At 36.9% G+C, this 18593-nt stretch overlaps 1 protein-coding gene across 1 annotated transcript in view; it reads left to right on the top strand.

Annotated features, from left to right (window-relative positions):
• LOC150095261 (F-box only protein 32) overlaps positions 1–18593 on the top strand; it is a 357698-nt gene that overhangs the window by 116054 nt on the left and 223051 nt on the right. Inside the window, exon 2 of the mRNA XM_090409832.1 lies at positions 17466–17569. Within this exon, the coding sequence (XP_090265958.1) occupies positions 17466–17569 (104 nt within the window). The remainder of the gene's footprint in view (positions 1–17465; positions 17570–18593) is intronic.

Below are 18593 nucleotides of genomic sequence, written 5' to 3'. Positions count from 1 at the left end.
CTCCCCAGCTTTACATCATCTGCAAACAACTATTATGTTATTTAAGTTAAGGGATATTGCATCCCATATTGTTTCTTAGCCGAATAAGAAACTCAGAGTTTTATGCGGAATATAGAAACTATATACAGTACGGCGATTCCAAGCATAAGCAAATACCTGGATAGCAGCACCTGACCCATTTGGGAGTGCAAACTGAGACAACTCATAGAAAGGGTGGAGCAAGCTTGGATCACTATTCTTGGTATTTACCCATAATGTGAACTTAGCTCCTAGGAGCTGTATTACTGTTCTACATTATGAGAGAAGGTCACTACCCAGACCGGTTTCGACCTTTTTTGAGGTCTCATCAGTGAGTAGGTAGACCAAGTTAATACCAAGTTTGTAGCGAACAGAACTTGCATCCCTTCTATGAGAAAGGATAGAAGGGATGCAAGTTCTGTTCGCTACAAACTTGGTATTAACTTGGTCTACCTACTCACTGATGAGACCTCAAAAAAGGTCGAAACCGGTCTGGGTAGTGACCTTCTCTCATAATGTAGAACAGTAATACAGCTCCTAGGAGCTAAGTTCACATTATGGGTAAATACCAAGAATAGTGATCCAAGCTTGCTCCACCCTTTCTATGAGTTGTCTCAGTTTGCACTCCCAAATGGGTCAGGTGCTGCTATCCAGGTATTTGCTTATGCTTGGAATCGCCGTACTGTATATAGTTTCTATATTCGGCATGAAACTCTTTGAGTTTCTTATTCGACTAAGAAACAATATGCAATATTGCAATATCCCTTAACTTGAATAAGTTCGTGTCGCCAAATTGAAGCCTTTGGCTCTTCATATAATTAGTAAACTATTACATTGTTTGCAGATGCTGTAAACAACGTAATAGTTGTTTAATAAATCACCATTCCATCCCTTTCCAATGTCATATACATACAAATTAAACAACCCCAAAACCTAAGTGCACACCACTGGTTATTTTCCTCTTTTGGAATATTGCTTCCCCATACACAACTTGTTGATAACTACCAGACAGCCAATCTCCATTCCAATGCACGAATCTACTGTCCAACCCCATCTATTTGTTTAATTACTATCGAGTGTTGTAGCAGTCTATTGAAGTCCATCCCCATTGTCCAAAATATTTGTCACCTTGTTATAATAGTAAACAATGTTAAAACATGGTATTCCATTAGTAAACACATGCTGTCCATCAAAGTGAATTCTGCTGTTAACTCTGTTCTCAATCCTGCTACTCACTAGCCTCCAGTTTGACTACTACTCTAGCAAGCAAGTTGGCCTACAATTCAAAATCTTAGTTTTATCATCCCCTTTCATGACAAAACGATTTCTCTCTCTTTTCATTCCTTTTGGAGCTTGGGCCAGTCTAAGACACATGCTAAAAAATAATAATAAAAGCAAGTTTAAAACTATTTTCAAGATGTATGGTGATATTCCAAGTCCTATGATGATCCCCAGGACTGGAGAATAATCTGGAATGAACTACAAACACTTTTCAAAAAAGTAGAACTTTTATCCAACAAAATGGATTGCCACAAGGATCTGTCTTCACCCCAGATTTATTCAATCTGTACACAAGCAATACCCCAAACAGCTAGTTGAAAGTTTTTATCTATGCCGATGAGATAGCTATTGCCACCAAAAACGGTACCTTCTAGGCCTTGAGGAAACGCTGGCCAAAGATCTGAGTTCACTACAAATTACTTTGAATGCACTGTGGACTATCTCCTAATCCCAGCAAAACTGTTGTTTCTGCTTTCCACCTAAATAACCAAGAGGCTCATAGACAACTAAAAATAAATTTCTACAATGGTACTCTAACATGAAAGTAACCCTTGTTACCTTGGTGTCATACTTGACTGTAGTCTAACTTATCAAAAGCTGGATACTGAACTACAATTTGTATATAGTTCTACTCATTGATTTATTGTATTTTTCTTATACACTAAATAAAATCAAGTCCTATAGCCATATTGACATAGTTTACTCAGTTCCGCATGTATCTCACTTATTTACCATCAGTGGTTCTCACTGCTCTCAAATTTTGCATCATGTTATATTCACAGGGATAGAATATCTTAATGAATTGCTCATTTAACATCTCTACTATATCCTCCTCAGTGGTGATCATTCTACCAGTCACTGACCAACATCGCTCTTTCGTAATCATTCTTTCTTCTACTGGCCACTATTGAAAAAAAATTTCTTTGGATTTCTTTTGGCCTCATTTGGTAACTGTTGCTCATACTGCACTTTTGATATCCTTACCAAGTGAGTTGCCTTCCTTGTTTTCCCTTCATATTCCTTATACAAGTGATTATTGCCACTCATCTTGTGCTGCCTCTACAATGCCTTTTTTCTTCCAGATTGCATGCTTCCTCTTCAATCATCTATTTTACACCTATGTTATATAATCTCATAACCTTTTGAAATACACTTAGACCTTTCCTCTGCAAGTTAGTGCATTAGTAGGGACCAAATGGCATTGATCTCCTTTCCATCCAATTCCTCATTCCATGATATAGCTCAGGTTGCTTCATTAGTTTATCATTGTTGCCTGCCTTATAGTTCCACATATAACCTTTTCTCACAGAAGTCACTTATAGTTGGCCACTACCCAAATGATCACTTCTTGGTCACTCTCACCCACATGACGATTGCATTTCATGTACAGTAACATCCTGTGATGAAATAATCAAATCCTTGTGTACTCTGTTGCATACTGTCTCAGATAGTTGTCCCTTAAAAACTCAGACTTCATTCTTTTTGCCTCCAGATGCTGTCTCTTCATTCTGATATGTATTACCATAATAGAAATCTCCCATAATGATCACTCTTTTCTTACTAACTAGACCAGTTTGCCTATACATTTCTTTCTCACTGTTATTCACCTGACCAGGTCTGTATCAACACCTAATGAAATATTTTCTTATCCAGTTGACTTCACACCATACCGCTTCAAAATCACTGTCACCATTTGCTCTTTCCACCTTGGATGATGTATAAATAATTGCTTTGCTACCATTAACAGCCCTCCTTCCCTTATGCTACCATGAAAAACTACATATCCTTCCATCTCTGTTCCTGTCAGAATGTCATCCTCCTTCTAACTACATGCCTCACTTATTCTGACAATTTTTGGTAAATGAACTCTCAATGCTGCAATTTTATTTACCTTATTTCAAATACTTTGGCATTTATAAATATTCATAGTAGTGTCATTTCTGGTTGTAAAACAAGTTGCACTGATCCCCACTTTTTGGATATGACTCCTCCATTCCTCTCTTTCAAAAAGTGGAGATCAGTGCAACTTGTTATACAATCAGAAATGACTCTACTGTGCACATTTTATAAATGCCAACGTAGGATTTATTCTTACACCTCTCCCTAGACCTAAATGTTACTCCCACATCTCCATTCCAATATTTTCTTGCACACTCGCACATCCACTCCTGTAACCATCTACACTTGTCACGCAATGTCTCCCTGTCTATCTTGTGTTCCTTCTCTCTCATTCTCTTTACTCATGTCACAACACTATTCATAAACTCTCCTGCCATACTCTCCAGCTCTTCATCACTTTTTGCTTTCTCCTGTAGCAACAGTTTATCTAGCTGACTTGCCCCAAATTCATTTAAACATAGTCCATCTCTTATACAGTTCCATCATCCCTCAAATTCATCCCATAATTAAGCTTATGTGGAATGAATTGAGGAGAATTACAGATTTACATAGAAGTTCAAGGAAGAATGGGACAAAATATAGCCATTTGAAAGTGATATCTAATGATTCTAGAGAGTAGCTTTTTATGGTGATTTTTATGGTTCACAATGTGAATTTCTTTCTCCTCACACATTCAGATAGTATATCATTAATAATCTTCACTCTCCATCTCAACTCATTATCATACCTGGCAACACACTGACTACCTTACCTACCATTCTTATCTTTTACTCTCCTCCACAACCTTCTGATATCCATATTTACATTCTCCTTGTTACCAGCCTAATTGTTTATCCTACTTCCACTACAAACTCTTTTGCTCACTTACTCCCCATATCCAGTGCTTCAATCACCCTGCCTCATTATATCTCCAAGAAAACAAAGCTTGTGCACCTTTTCGCTCACCACATCTCTAATCATTGAATCACCATAAAAAGCTACTCTCTAGAATCATTAGATATCACTTTCAAATGGCTATATTTGTCCCATTCTTCCTCGCACTTCTATGTAAATCTGTAATTCTCCTCAATTCATTCCATATAAGCTTAATTTCTTGCCTCGTCTTCACCAACTTTGCTTTCATACCTTCAATTACTTTACTTCCATCTGTGCCACTCTCAATTTTGCTACTTTCTACACTCACTGTCTTACTGCACCATGACCATTTATTTTACCATTATCATCAGATGAACTATCTTTCATGCAAACCATACCATCAACAATGCTACTTTGTTACATCAAAAAAGCTACTCTGTCTAGAATTCAAAGATACTTCATTATTTATAAACGTGCTATACTTCTCACACACTCGCTCTTATCTTTTCTATTAATCTTCTCTACATAAATATCTTTAATCTCTTCCCAAGCATGCATATTGAATTCACCACTCTTTACCATTTTTGAAAAATTTTTAGACTGCTTGCATTCATATTTTGCACTGAACTTCATTCTGCCACCATTTTGTTCATTTTCAAAGCCACCCACACAAATAATTAATACACAATTTTAACTAAACCAACATCTTCCTACCAATCACAGCTAATGCAGAACAGAATTTAACCATATTTTTTAAAGAAATTACAATGTAGACTAATATTAACTAAAATAAATTTAATTAATATTCCAATATTTTGGCAAACAATCAAACTGCCCTCGTCGGCAAACCAAATGACAATGTTATGCATTAAGGGAAGGGCCACTACCCAGACTAGTTTCGACCTTTATTGAGGTCTCTTCAGTGGGAGCCAGGCCCAAGTGGAGACAAGTGGAGATATCAGGCAGAAGCATTAGCAGGTCATCTCTACCTATAGGAATTGCCAATTGGTGTGCCACCCTTTTTTAATAATTTACTCTGGATTTAGAGAAAGATGTTGAAAGTTTTTTTTTTTTTTTTTTTTCCAACATCTTTTTTTTCAACATCTTTCTCTAAATCCAGAGTAAATTATTAAAAAAAGGGTGGCACACCAATTGGCAATTCCTATAGGTAGAGATGACCTGCTAATGCTTCTGCCTGATATCTCCACTTGGGCCTGGCTCCCACTGAAGAGACCTCAATAAAGGTCGAAACTAGTCTGGGTAGTGGCCCTTCCCTTAATGAATAACATTAGACATATCCGCAAGGAGATGTGTTTTGCATTATAGGAGAGACGGGAGTGTTGGTAGCTTGCTCCACCTTTGCAACGAGTTGCCCTGGTGTTGTGCCACCTTAACCCAGTCCTGAAGATACTTTCAGGCGCAAACTTTGTTTGCTCACACTTGGATAAAGGATTAAATTAAATTTATTATACAAATATGGGATAGTTTTATGCAATCAAATTTGTTAAGGTTAGAGTAGTTTCTTAAGGCAGATGCACACATTCGAGAAAAAATCTTTCATATCTATATTTGCTGCAATGGAGTAAAAGGCTTTCTTCCCGCATATTCTATGACAGGTGTCCAAAGCATGTCGGCAAGTCCTAAGTGGCTATAATGATGGAAACAGATAGATCTTATGTTCAGCAATTCTGATGTTGACTGTTTGACCATAGTAGGATAGTTTACAACTACAAGGGACTTCATAATCACCTGCAGGTCTAGGAATTGTGCTGATCTCTGGAACAGATAAGGGACGCTAATTTTTTATATGGTCTTATAAGTGGATGAAAGGTTGTATTTTTTTAAAAAAAAAAAAAAAAGATTTTTGTTAGTTTTTATGGATATGCCTTGGATATATGGAATGATGATATCTTTGGTATAGTCTGTTCTGGAGAGAGCGTATTGAATTTAGGGTTTAATTTTTTTTGGATATGCAAAGGAATTGTAGCCATGACTAAAAAAGATTTTGTGAAGGTAGTCAAGTTCAGTGGAGAGGGCACTGTTATCTTAACACTAATTAATTTAGCCCTGTTATAAAGTTTTAGTAATTCCATACTGTTGAGAAGCTACCAGACAACAGAATTTAATTTTGAAAAATCTGGTAAGGTATTGGTTCCAGAAATGGATTGATGAAACTCTGTACTTTGCAATGAACAGCATGGGTTTTCTAAGAGATGGTCGTGTTTGAGTAACTTGCTCACATTTTATCTCATTTTTTATAATGTGACAGTTGAGTTAGAGAAGGAATGGATGCACCATGACACTTTCAAACTTTGCTGAAGCTTTTGACAGGATTCAATATGGAAGGCTATTGCATAAGTTTGAGGATATGGTATTAGATTACAAACAGTTCAGCTAAGAGGAATGCTGATTGACATATCAAAAAGTTGAATATGGGGAGATGCAAGGTTGCAAACTTTAAAGTGATCAGTGCAGTACCCCCCCCCCCCCCAGGATCAGTCCTTGGTCCATTGTGATTCATTCTTTACATTAATGACATTGGGAAGGATTAACAAGAATTGTACAGCAGCTATTTGCTGATGATGCTATGATGGGTAGGATAATCAAGAATGCAACTGACATATAACATGGTTCCTTGCTTATATTAGGAACATTCAGCACCCATCTGAACTACTCAAGTCACAATGTTTCTTTGCTCTTTTTCTCCTATATAGTTAGCACTACTGATTGCCATGTTAAAGTTTGGTTTTTGTGAAGCTGTCCTTTTTTGTAGAAACCTGGATTTATAGAATTCTGCTGTTTCATTGGCACACTGCTAATGTCAGTGGTAGTAAATGTAAAATATAGTTCAATGGTAGTAAATGTAAAGTTGTGTATGGTGTAATGAGATATCCAATGGCATATTATTATTATTCGTGACACCTCCAAGGAGTCTAGTGACTCATCGTGGGAGGACACCTACTATACAACACTCTGTCTCCACTACTACGCCGAACCTCTACTACCAATCACTTACATCAACGCTATCTACTGCCCACAACCACCACAGCTAGTATTTTTGTGTGTAAATTGCGTGTGTTTTAAAGGGCCGATTTGTCTGTATGTGGGATGAAAAGCCAGAGTTTCCTGGAGAAAAAACCCTGCTATCTCTGTATGAGATCGGCTAACTCATCTTCAATTGAAAAAGTCCATATAAAGATTCTTCCCATCATGACGAGAATCAAACTTAGGCCTTTTCTAATCGAAGGGCACAACGTATCGTCGTTCTTCCAATTGCGCTATGGAGGCACTTATTATATTATATTGGCAAAATTATGCTACAAGTACTGTATAGCTGTCCTTTTTGTAGAAACCTAGATTTATTTATGCTATTTCATTAGCACACTGCTAATCTGAATTTCTGTAGGCTTTCAGAAATGATTAGTCAGTTGGAAGTTTGAAATTATACTGCAGAGAGAACCCTTTGGATCCTGGATGTTAGATTCCTATGTTCTTCGATGCATCTTCCTGTATGTTTGTTAGTTGTTAATGTATGCAGTTGATTTTAAATGATATGATCTTCTTCCAATGTCACAGTTGAATTGGCTACTAATGTGTTAAAGATAGGGATAGTGGAATATAGATTGAGAATTTGTGAACTACAGATGCTAGCTACAGGAGAAAGAGGGATAATATGATACACTTACAAACTTCTGAATAGGTCATACAGAATACCATTAGATTGGAGTTTTCATTTTATGGAGGGTGGGGCAAGAGCTTGCTTGCTTGGAAGTTTGGAATGAATGCAGTTGAGAGTTAAGTTTTTCTCAGAGCATTGCATGACTAGAATGGCTTGCCATTGGATGTTGTGAGTGCAAATAGTGTGAATGATTTCAAGAGAAAGAATGACTTGGTGTGAATGAAATGTGGCCTCTCTCGATGATTCCCCCGACTCCCTGGATGTCTTTTGTAGTAGTAGTAGTAGTAACAATAACATTATGCTGCAAACAGGTCCATTCAGTAAAGCTTCACAATTGTGACATATTCACCGACATTTATCCTTCTAGGTGCCACAGCCAGAGGTCTTAGTCCATACAAGGAAAGACAGCTTCCGATCATTACTCTTCTACCATCAAATTTGGAGAATGCATCATCACAGTTGTGATGATACATTCTCAAGACTGCCTCCATTTACCCATTTACATATCCAACTATAAAAAGATATAACATGGTTCCTTGCTTATATTAGGAGCATTCAGCACCATCTGAACTAGTCAAGTCACAATGTTCCTTTGCTCTTTTTCTGCTATATAGTTAACACTACTGATTACCATGGTTAAAGTTTGGTTTTTGTGAAGCTGTCCTTTTTTGTAGAAACCTAGATTTATTTCTGCTGTTTCATTAGCACACTGCTAATCTGAATTTTTGTAGACTTTCAGAAATGATTAGTCAGTTGGAAGTTTGAAATTATATACTGCAGAGAGAGCCCTCTGGATCCTGGATGTTATATTCCTATGTTCTTCCATGCACCTTCCTGTACGTTTGTTAGTTGTTAATGTATGCAGTTGATTTTAAATGATATAATCTTCTACCAATGTCACTGTTGAATTGGCTACTAATGTGCTATCTGTGATAACACTGAGATGTGCAGTTTTTTTTTTTCCTGCATATGCCTTTTAAACTGCATATGCAGGTATAATTTATACAGATGATTCCAAGGGTATATCTGTTTTGTCCTGTATAGTAATCATAGGCTCATTTGATGGGAATATGAGCATCACTGTTTCATTTCAAAACTGGGTATATCCCAGTTTCATAATCAAGCTACTTATTTCAGTAATGTATCCTTCACCCACATAGCAAGTTTAGTCAGTCTTTCAGTGGCCACTCAAATATTGGAGAGAAACTACTTCTCGCTCATTTCTATTTGCTTTCCCTCTGCGGACTGTTGCAATTATACAGGGTAACATATGAAAGCCAAACTGGCATTTTTTTAAAATAAGTTATTGTTGATATTTATAAGCACATGTTTGTTTCTCCAGTATTGTTGTTGTTGTAAAATATTTCCTTATTTTTATATATAACCCATACACGAAAGGCCACAAGACATATGGCACATCAGTGCTTTGCTTTGTGTTGGCAAGAAGAACAGAAGAAAGGAGGAATCTGTTCACATTCTGCTTGAACAGCTGAGAGTTGTAATCTTTGGGGAAGGCAGAGTCGGGGGGGGGGACTATTCCAAAGGACAGAATTAGATGAGATGAAGGAGAAGGAGGCAGTGAAGATGGTTTGGAGTGTTTCAAGATGGACTGTAAAAGGGTGTTGGTTAGCAGGCTCTTGTTTTAATAATTTTGGAGGAGAGTGGGGAAATAATAGTTTCCAATTCAGCAGAGCATAATCCATGAAAGTATCTGTAGAAGAGGCACAAGGTAGAAACTGAATGTCTGTGAGACAGGGATCATTAATTAGCCTGATTGCCCTCATCTGGATAGAATCGAGCAATCTTAAAGAGGATGTTTGGTGCACCACTCCAAATATGTCAGCAATATTCCATGGTTAGGGAGATTTGGGCTTTATATACAGTTAGCAGCTGTGAAGGTGTGAAGTAGTGTCTTGTGCGAAAAAAGTTTTTTTTTTTTTTTTTGCAGAAGCTATAGTTGAAATGTGGTTGTTCCAAGAAATATCAGAGGTGCAGGTCAGTCCCAGAAGAGAAATCTGATCAAGTTTGGATATCTCTGTATTACTGAAAGTAAGGGAGGGGGGATCAGACTGAACTGAATTTTGGTAGCACATTGAAGTTTACAAGATTGTCCTTGCCTCACTAGGATATAGCTAGGAGATCTGAGTTCAGGTCACTGGTTGTGGTAGATCTTCAAGTTTTCTAATACTTGAGCACTTCAAGGTTTGTCGAATGAAAAGGAGGAATCCTGAAGATCTATGGATAGGATTGGAAGCCTGAGCAAGGAGGTCATTTATATACAACAGGAAGAGAGTGGGGAAAAAAAAACAGAACCCTGGGGTACTCCTGCATTTGTGAGAAAATCTGAGGAGAGTAAATCATCCACCACGACATGTCATGAGTGACCAGTGAGAAAGTTGGCAATCCAGAGTTGAAGATGGAAGTTTATTAAGTGGGTTCCTGTATGGGCTTTTGCACAATAGAGGATTCTACTTGACCAATCTTTTCATTCTGAAGAAAAAGAACCAGTGTATTTTCAGTAAAAGTTCATTAAATGAAACATGTTTAGTATTCATTGTATGTCCTTGTTATTTTCTGAATGTAAACAACAACAATATCAGTGTTTTGATTCTTTCACCTGTAATCCACCCATGGTATTAATGTACTATAGGTTTACAAAATCTTTTGGTAGTAATATATATATATATATATATATATATATAAATAAATAAGACATAAACTGTCTAATTCCTCATTGGGAATTGCAGGAAGGCAACCTTTTCAAACTTGAAAGAACCTGTTAGTTGATTGTATGTAACAACAGTTACATAAATCCTATAACCAGTGAACTTCAAAGGAATCATTAGTCTGTTCTATTATCTTTTACCTGGAATCAAATTTATCTGGAAACTGAAAGGTTTCTTCAGTTACAAGTACTCAAAAGAAGTGGTAAGAGATCTAAACAAGATTACAATGATTTTTAGGAGAAAAGAATTAAAGATATAGGAAATTTTTTCAATTAGTTACTAATTTAACCCTGACAAGTGAAATCTAGTGTTGTGATGATACTTCTTATGCAAAGTTTGTTTACTTACAATTGGATAAAGGATAAAACAAGAATATAATTTCTTGGCAAGTTGAATTTAATGAAAGATCATTATTGAATGGATTAAAGAAAATGTAGAATTCCAATTGGCAAACATGCTTGTACAGATGAGAAAAGTCTTTCCAGAGCATGGTTTTATTGCTAATCGTAATAAGAGTCGTGTAGTTTTGCAATAAAATGCTTAAATTTTGAGGTATGGATCTAAAAACTACCATTTCAATATCTTCAAACGTATTTTTACAAAAGGTATAAACGCTTATTACATTCATTTTGTTTTTCCATCCATACATAAATTATTTCAGGACTTTGTTGGATGAATTCTATTGAAATTTTATATTTGAAATTAGTAAATTTTTCATCCATTCCATTTGTTTCAATTCAGTCATCTGCAGGGACACATAAAGTCAAGTAGTTTGTTCTTTGTTATATAAAAGTACAGTAGAGTTATATCATAACTCTGCTTTGCTAGTTATGATATAACTAGCAGGTAAGGATGATATTTAATAAAAAAAAAATTTGGATTTAAGATTTGTATAGGCTTCATGGCATTTAATTTTGTTCAAGATTTCCATTGACAACATGATTGGAACTGATGTTAATAATTGGCCGTTGGGCTGAAGGTCTCCTGATGTACGTCTCCCAAATTTGGGTCAGTATCATGCAACCAAATTTGTTGAGGTTTGGCATGTTTCTTAGGGCTGAGGCTGATTCCATGAAAAGTTTTTCAAATTTGAACTTGCTATAGTGTATTATTGTGGCCTTCTTCCACAGTATTCTGTGGCATGTATACAGAGCATGGTCTGCAAAACCAAAGTGGCTATACTGGTGAAAACGGATGTAGTCCTTGTGTTCTGAAATTCTGATATTCGCTGTCCTGCCTGTTTGGCCAAAGTTGGACAGCTTACAGCTGCAAGGAACCTGGTATATACTAGGTTGGTCTTTAGTGGAGTAGATAAGGAATGCCAATTTTCTATATGGTTTGTAACAAGAGATCAAGTCATATTTAAGATTTTGGTAATTTTTTCCAAGGTGCCACAGGTGTAGGGAAAGGTGATGAATTTAGAGTAATCCTTGTTGTGAAAGGGGGGGGAGGGTTGTGGTTTACTGGTTTCAATATTTTTTGGGGGACGTACACTACAAGACCTCCAGCCCAACAGCCAAGAATACCTACATAGCCCGCTAGGGGGCACTATCAGGACTTTTAGGAGAAACAATAGCTTCCTCGCTTCTTCCTCATTTACTGTGTGTAGTGCCTCCATGCACGTGTGTATTAAATTAAACTTTATATTGGAAATATAAAGTTTAATTTAATTTATATTCTAGTGTACATTGTGAATTCCTTAAGTTAATTAATAATCATGTAACCAACGTATAAGCCTTTCTATGAGAATTACATGGATAATGTATTCTCCATTTGGCCACATGGTCTGGGTACCCTTCATAATTTTTTAACACATCTAAGCAATCAACATCCCAGTTTACCTTAGAAAAGGAAAACAACAGTCTCCCATTCCTGGATACTGATTATGTGCCAGCCTGATGGATCCCTAACATTTTTCCATTTACAGAAAACCTGCACATACAGATAGATACATTCACCAGCAGTTGCCCCCGCCCCCCAGCAATATGGGATTGTAAAAACCCTATATAACGTGGCAAAATTAATCAGTTCTGATAAGTCAAGTTCAGTAGTTATTGCCCTAAGTACTGAACTTGACCATATCCTTAACATTTTCTTAGCCAATGGCTACAACCCCCTCCCCAAAATATTAAAACGATGTAACTGCAACCCCCTCCCCTCTCCCACTTCAGAACAGAGATTACTCAAAATTTATCACCATTCCATATATCCAGGCACGTCCAAAAATCTGCCTCAGCCTCATTTGCCCAGTGTTAGTGCCTGCGTCACATGTTGTTCTTTGTGATCCTGATGATGGCAATGTAACATCCCTGAAGTACAGGGAAGTATTAATTAGTCTTTTATAATTAATATTTTAGTATACATTATTTCCTGAAAAATTAAATTAAAATTTGTCATTGTTCCAATGGTTCTGATTGAAGACTGTTTTGTTCGTAAAAGCAAATGTAGGCAAAACAGTTATTTAGAGTACATATCCTAACATAAGGAAAAGATTGTACGCAATTATTATATACTGTTATTGTGACGCCTCCAAGGGAATCCAAAGACTCATCAAGGGAGAGTGTGCCAACAGCATCGAACGATTGAACCCTTCCAACTACTAACCACACTCAAACTTGCTTAACTTTTTGCTGAGCGATTAGTAGCAGAGGCTCTACCAATCGACCAACCTTGGCTGGCTTAAAAGGGTGTATTGTGAAACATTTTGTCACTTAGCTATAATTAATATTAAACCTGCCAAGAAATTATTCTTGTTTAATCCTTTAGAATTCAAGTGTAAGCAAACAAACTTTGTGCGTGAAGTACTTTCATGACTTAGGCTACTTGTATGTAGAAGTGAATAACTTCACATCAATTGCCTTAATAATTCATAATGCAAAACACTCACCCTTTCATACATGTATAATGCTATGCATTGTGGGAAGGACCATTACCTATGCCCTTTGCCAGCCTGATTGGCTGAGTGGTAAGCATATCCATTCTGCAGCCAACAGGCTGCAGGTTAGAATCCTACCATGGTATGGATGTTTGTGATTTAGGTGGGAGATGAATTTCATTGCCTAGGGGTGAAATTACTACCTTGCTTATTGATAGCTTGAAGTAGCTTGAAAAAGTTCCATTTTTGGTCTCTAGAGCAGGATTTCCAATGTGTGTGTAATAAATTAAAAATATATGAAATATGTATACTATCTGATTAAAAGAATCCAGACACCTACTCAAAACTGTAATCAGACTTTCCCTGTGACACACTTTCCAGTAGTGGACATTAATACGGGTGGGTCCACCTTTTGCTTCTATGACAGCTCTAACTCTGTCGGGGAGACTTTTTACCAGGTGTTCGAACGTCTCTGGAAGAATGGCAGCCCATTCTTCCTGAAGAGCTGTAGCCAGAGCAGTTTGTGATGTGGGTCATTGGGGTCTGGAGCAAAATCAGCATTCTAATTCATTCCAAAGATGTTCTGTGGGATTCAGGTTAGGACTCTGGGCTGACCAGTCCATTTCTGGAACATTGTCCACAAACCATTCCCTCACAGACCTTGCTTTATGGCAGGTAGCATTGTCATGCTGATACAGACAGTAGTCATCACCGAATCGATCTTCTAGCATAGACAATAAGCAGTGGGTGAAAATGGCCTTGTATCCTTCTGCATTTAGATTTATGTGTAGTGTAATGAGAGGGCCAAGCCCATTCCATGAAAAACACTCCCACACTGTAATGCTACCTCCTCCAAATTTCACTGTTGACACTACACACGCTTGCAGGAATCATTCTCCAGGCATTCACCTCACCCAGACCCTCCCATTGGACTGCCACATGGTAAAGCATGATTTATCACTCCAAATCACACATTTCCAGTTGTCCACTGTCCAGTGGCGACGCTCTTTACACCACTGCAGGCAGTGCTTAGCGTTCACAGGAGAAATGTTTGGTTTATGGGCAGCTGCTTGACCATGGAATTCCATTCCTCTTAACTCTCGATGCACAGTCATGGTGCTGGCTGGACGGTTAGTAGCACTCACTCTGGAACTCAGAGTGATTATTTCACTCAATGTCTGGAGATTTCCAAAAAAACCACCTTCTTCAATGCAACAGTCCCTGTCTGTCATTAAACGTGACCTACCCAACTGTGGTTTGGTTGTGCCTTCATGTTTCCACTTCACAATCACATCACCAGCTGTTGAATTGGGCAACTTGAGGATGGTTGCAATGTTTCTGACAGATTTCTTACTGATGTGGCAACCAATAACTAGTCCACGTCCACTGAATTCCCTTGACCTACCCATTCTGCTTGTACTTCTTATCACTTAACAACACACAGCTCTGTGCCTCCTTTTATACCAGTAAGTGAGGTCATAGTAACATGTAGATATCAGTTTACGAATTAGAGGGGTGTCTGGATATTTTTGATCAGATAGTGTATTATTAAAAATAATAATAAAAATAAATAAAACCTTAGCCTACCCATGGTACAAATGTACCATGATGCCAATGAATCAGTGAAGTGGATCTTTAGGCGAGTGGGACATACCAAAAATTAGCTACCTTTATCCACTTTACCATTTTGATTATCCTGGTGTATACAATATCCTTTGCTCCTGCAAGCTTAAGCACTTTGAATAAACTCAAAGAACAGATAATGTCTGACAGTGTGATGGGCTGCATCACACTGTTAAAAATTTGGGAGCCATCATTGTGAGACTGTCAGCAAGATTTCACTGTTACACCTATACAAGAGACCAATTAGGACTGTAGCAGCCAGTCTTTTTGAAATCATTCTGTGTCTACTTTAGTGCTGGTGTGTTTGTGTGCATGTACTTAGTTTTCTTTGTGCCTATGAAGATACCTTAGTGAAGTGATCAAGGGAAAATATTGGCTTATATTATGATTTAATTAAATTTGATTAATTACTACTGTTAGATGTGTTTTCTCCTTTGTTCATCAACATGACTCTGTCCTCTCTGAAAATACTACATTCCTTGTATTCTCTCTCTTGACTCTTAACATCCTGAAAAGCATTTGATTGAGTTTGGCCCAAGGGACTACTTGACACACTTTAATTTTTTGGTCTTCTTTCCACCCTTGTGACTGGGTTACCAATTTCTCACTGGTCTTTCATGGTGGATGGTTTCCTCTCCTCATATTTCTCTACTGGTGCTGAAGTATCTCATGGTGTACTTTCACCCATTCTTTCTTCTGTATATAAATGACTTGCTCTCACAGGACTCCAAATCCAGTCCATAGTTTCACAGATGATGGTACACTCCATTCCTCCTTTTCATTTGACAAACTTGTCATGTCCAGTTCTTAAACTTTCAAGATCCACCCTGACCAATGTCATGAACTGTGATCTCCTAGCTATATTTCATTGAGACAAGGATAGGCTTGTAGACTTCAATACCACCTAAAAAGTAGTTGTGTAATTTCTCGCCTTCCTTCCCCTAACCTTCAGTAACAACGTGATATCCAAACATGATCAGATCTTCCTTCTTGGACTGACCCACACCTCCAACCTTTCCTGATATACATACATTTCAACCACAGCTTCTACAGTTGCCAAAAAGCTTTACTTTTCTGCTCAAGATGCCACCTTATAGTTGCTAACTCTATACAAATTCCAAATCTTCCCGACCATGGAATATTGCTCAAATATTTGCACTAAATTCTTACCCAAGATTGCTCAACACTATCCAAAAGAGGACAATCCAGTTAATGATTCTTTCTCTCTCTTCTCCCATATATGTTCAGTTTCTGCCTTATGCCTCTTCTACAGATACCTTCATGTACCTTGCTCTGTTTCTTTTTTCATTCTTTGCTTTTCTCTAAAATCATAAAAAGAACTTTGCTAAACATTGCTCATTTATGGCCCAGCTTTGAAACTTACTGAGCCAGCTTCTCTGCCTCCTCTTTCATTCTTCTACTTCTGGTCTGTGGAACAGCCACCCCCACTCTGTCTTTTCCTGATGGAATGCAATTCAGTTGTTCAAAATAAAATAATTCTATTTTTTTTTTTTTTTTTTACCACCGACTTTAATTTATAATACAATTAGATTGGGATATATTGGCCACAGATTTTAATAACAAATTATGCAGACTAGTTTCAACGTGACTTGGCTTCGTCTGGGCATATATAAGGTGATAAAAAAAAAAAAAAAAAAAAAAAAAAAACAGGTCAAGAAAGAAACATAAATGAGTACTAAACATTATACATATTTAAAAGACTCATTACATCAAACACATAGAGCGTGTGTGATGTCAGACATTGTTGTGCAAGTGCATTCTGTAATTTGCAGCGAAGTTGAATTCTGACTTGTTAAGTGATCTTATGAGGGTCTTCCATAAAATAATAATAAAACCTAACAGATTCCTCCTTTCTTCCTACTCTCTTACCCACACATTTTACTGATATGATATAGGTCCTACATCTTTTCATGTGTAGGTCAGTTTAAAAAAAGTCATTTTTCAAGGAGAACACAGACACTTGTTACACCAACTTTCAATTAAAATGTAATGATTGCTTTTTAGTGCTAAAAATTTGGATAAATCTTACCCTGACTTTTTTTATTTTTTTCCCTGGTCAAATCTCTGGGACTATTTTAATTTTTTCAGAATGCTTCAGATGCCTATGGCTCGCCAGTTGTTAAATGTTCTGCTTTATTTGAATTGTTTTGCTTTTCCAATGAAGATGGTCTGTAAGCTTATCAGAAATTTGTGGGATCCTTTAAGTAATCATTAAGTAATTGTTGTTACTACATCATATATAGTATATCAAATCATCACTTGATTTGTGAACATAGTTCTAAGCTAAGGTGATGACATTCCTGGGACCTAATTATATTTTGATTGTAATAACTACATTTAATATTGTGTGTATGCAAGTACATACATGTGCACACACGTGCATACGTACATACATTTAATATTGTTTAAAATGCTGTCAGGATATTTAACTGGCAATTAAGAAATAAGAATTCATTGTAATTTTAAGTTTTTTTAACCTTTTCTGTAGGCTAGCTCGAAACAGAAATGGCAGTTTTTATAGTTGTGACAGCAGTGATAGTGACAATGAAAATAACAACCGACATAACAATAATAGAAACATTAACATAACTGGTAAGTAATTCAATTAAAAAAAAAAAAAAGATTGAAGCAACAAGTTTTTGGTTTTCTACTTTTAAATAAGAATTTATTATGCTTGGATTTGTTAAACTTTTGTATTTAAATTCAAACCAGCAACTTTGTTTATGAATTCTGCACAAGAAGGTGCAAAACTGATTTGACGTTTGGGTAAGTGGTTTAGGAGCCTGTCGATGAATTTCCTGAACAGCTGGATGCAGTAATTCTAACCGAAAACAGTGAAAAAGACTGTTCCATTGAACAATATTAAATGGACTAGGGAAGAAAACTTCGTTTGGTACATTTTGAAGCTGGATAGAGAATGAATATTAACCAACAGTTGCTTGTGGGTTTACAGACATGCAAGAAAAATGCAGAAATGATGGCATCATAAGAAGCCAAGAAAAGAGATGTGATATTATTTGGATGTCTTATCTAAATCTTCGTGTTTTAAAATAGATCTTGGTAACTGAGGATAAAGGCTGTCCTCATTCTACATTATGGCAAGGGGGGGGGATCAGTGTTTCAGATACTTGTTATGAAAAATTTAGTGATTTGGGATATTTGACCACTGTAAGGTTTTGCAAAGAAATATAGAATGTGCTCTCAGCTGCAAAACTGGATAGGGTTTGTTTACTGAGAGAAGATAATTCTTTTATAAGAGGGAAAACTGTAGGAAATGGTATAGAACTATGACTATGAAGTACCCCAACTTAGGTGGAGAAAACTGTAGAGTAGATATACACCATTTACCTGTTGTCATAGTGAATGACCGCAAAGGAAATTGATAAATCAGGGTGGAAGTTCAACCGTAAGATGGTATATCAGTAACTATGTGCTAGACCCAATCAAATGATTTAGAAATATGAAGAGTGACTGCACTGGTTTCACTAGGAGATCAACTGATGATTGTGACAGATTCCATAGTGCTGGTAATGCTGGTCACTAATTGGTTGGACTTTGAACAGGTAAAGACTGATATTTTACATCCCTTTTGAAATAACCAAAATGATGGTGATGG

This window comes from Typopeltis vanoorti, chromosome 20 (genome assembly GCF_054136105.1).
Source record: "Typopeltis vanoorti isolate ZY-2024b chromosome 20, IOZ_Tvanoo_1.0, whole genome shotgun sequence".
NCBI classification, from domain to species: Eukaryota; Metazoa; Arthropoda; class Arachnida; order Uropygi; family Thelyphonidae; genus Typopeltis; species Typopeltis vanoorti.
This window is presented reverse-complemented; position numbering and strand designations above follow the sequence as displayed.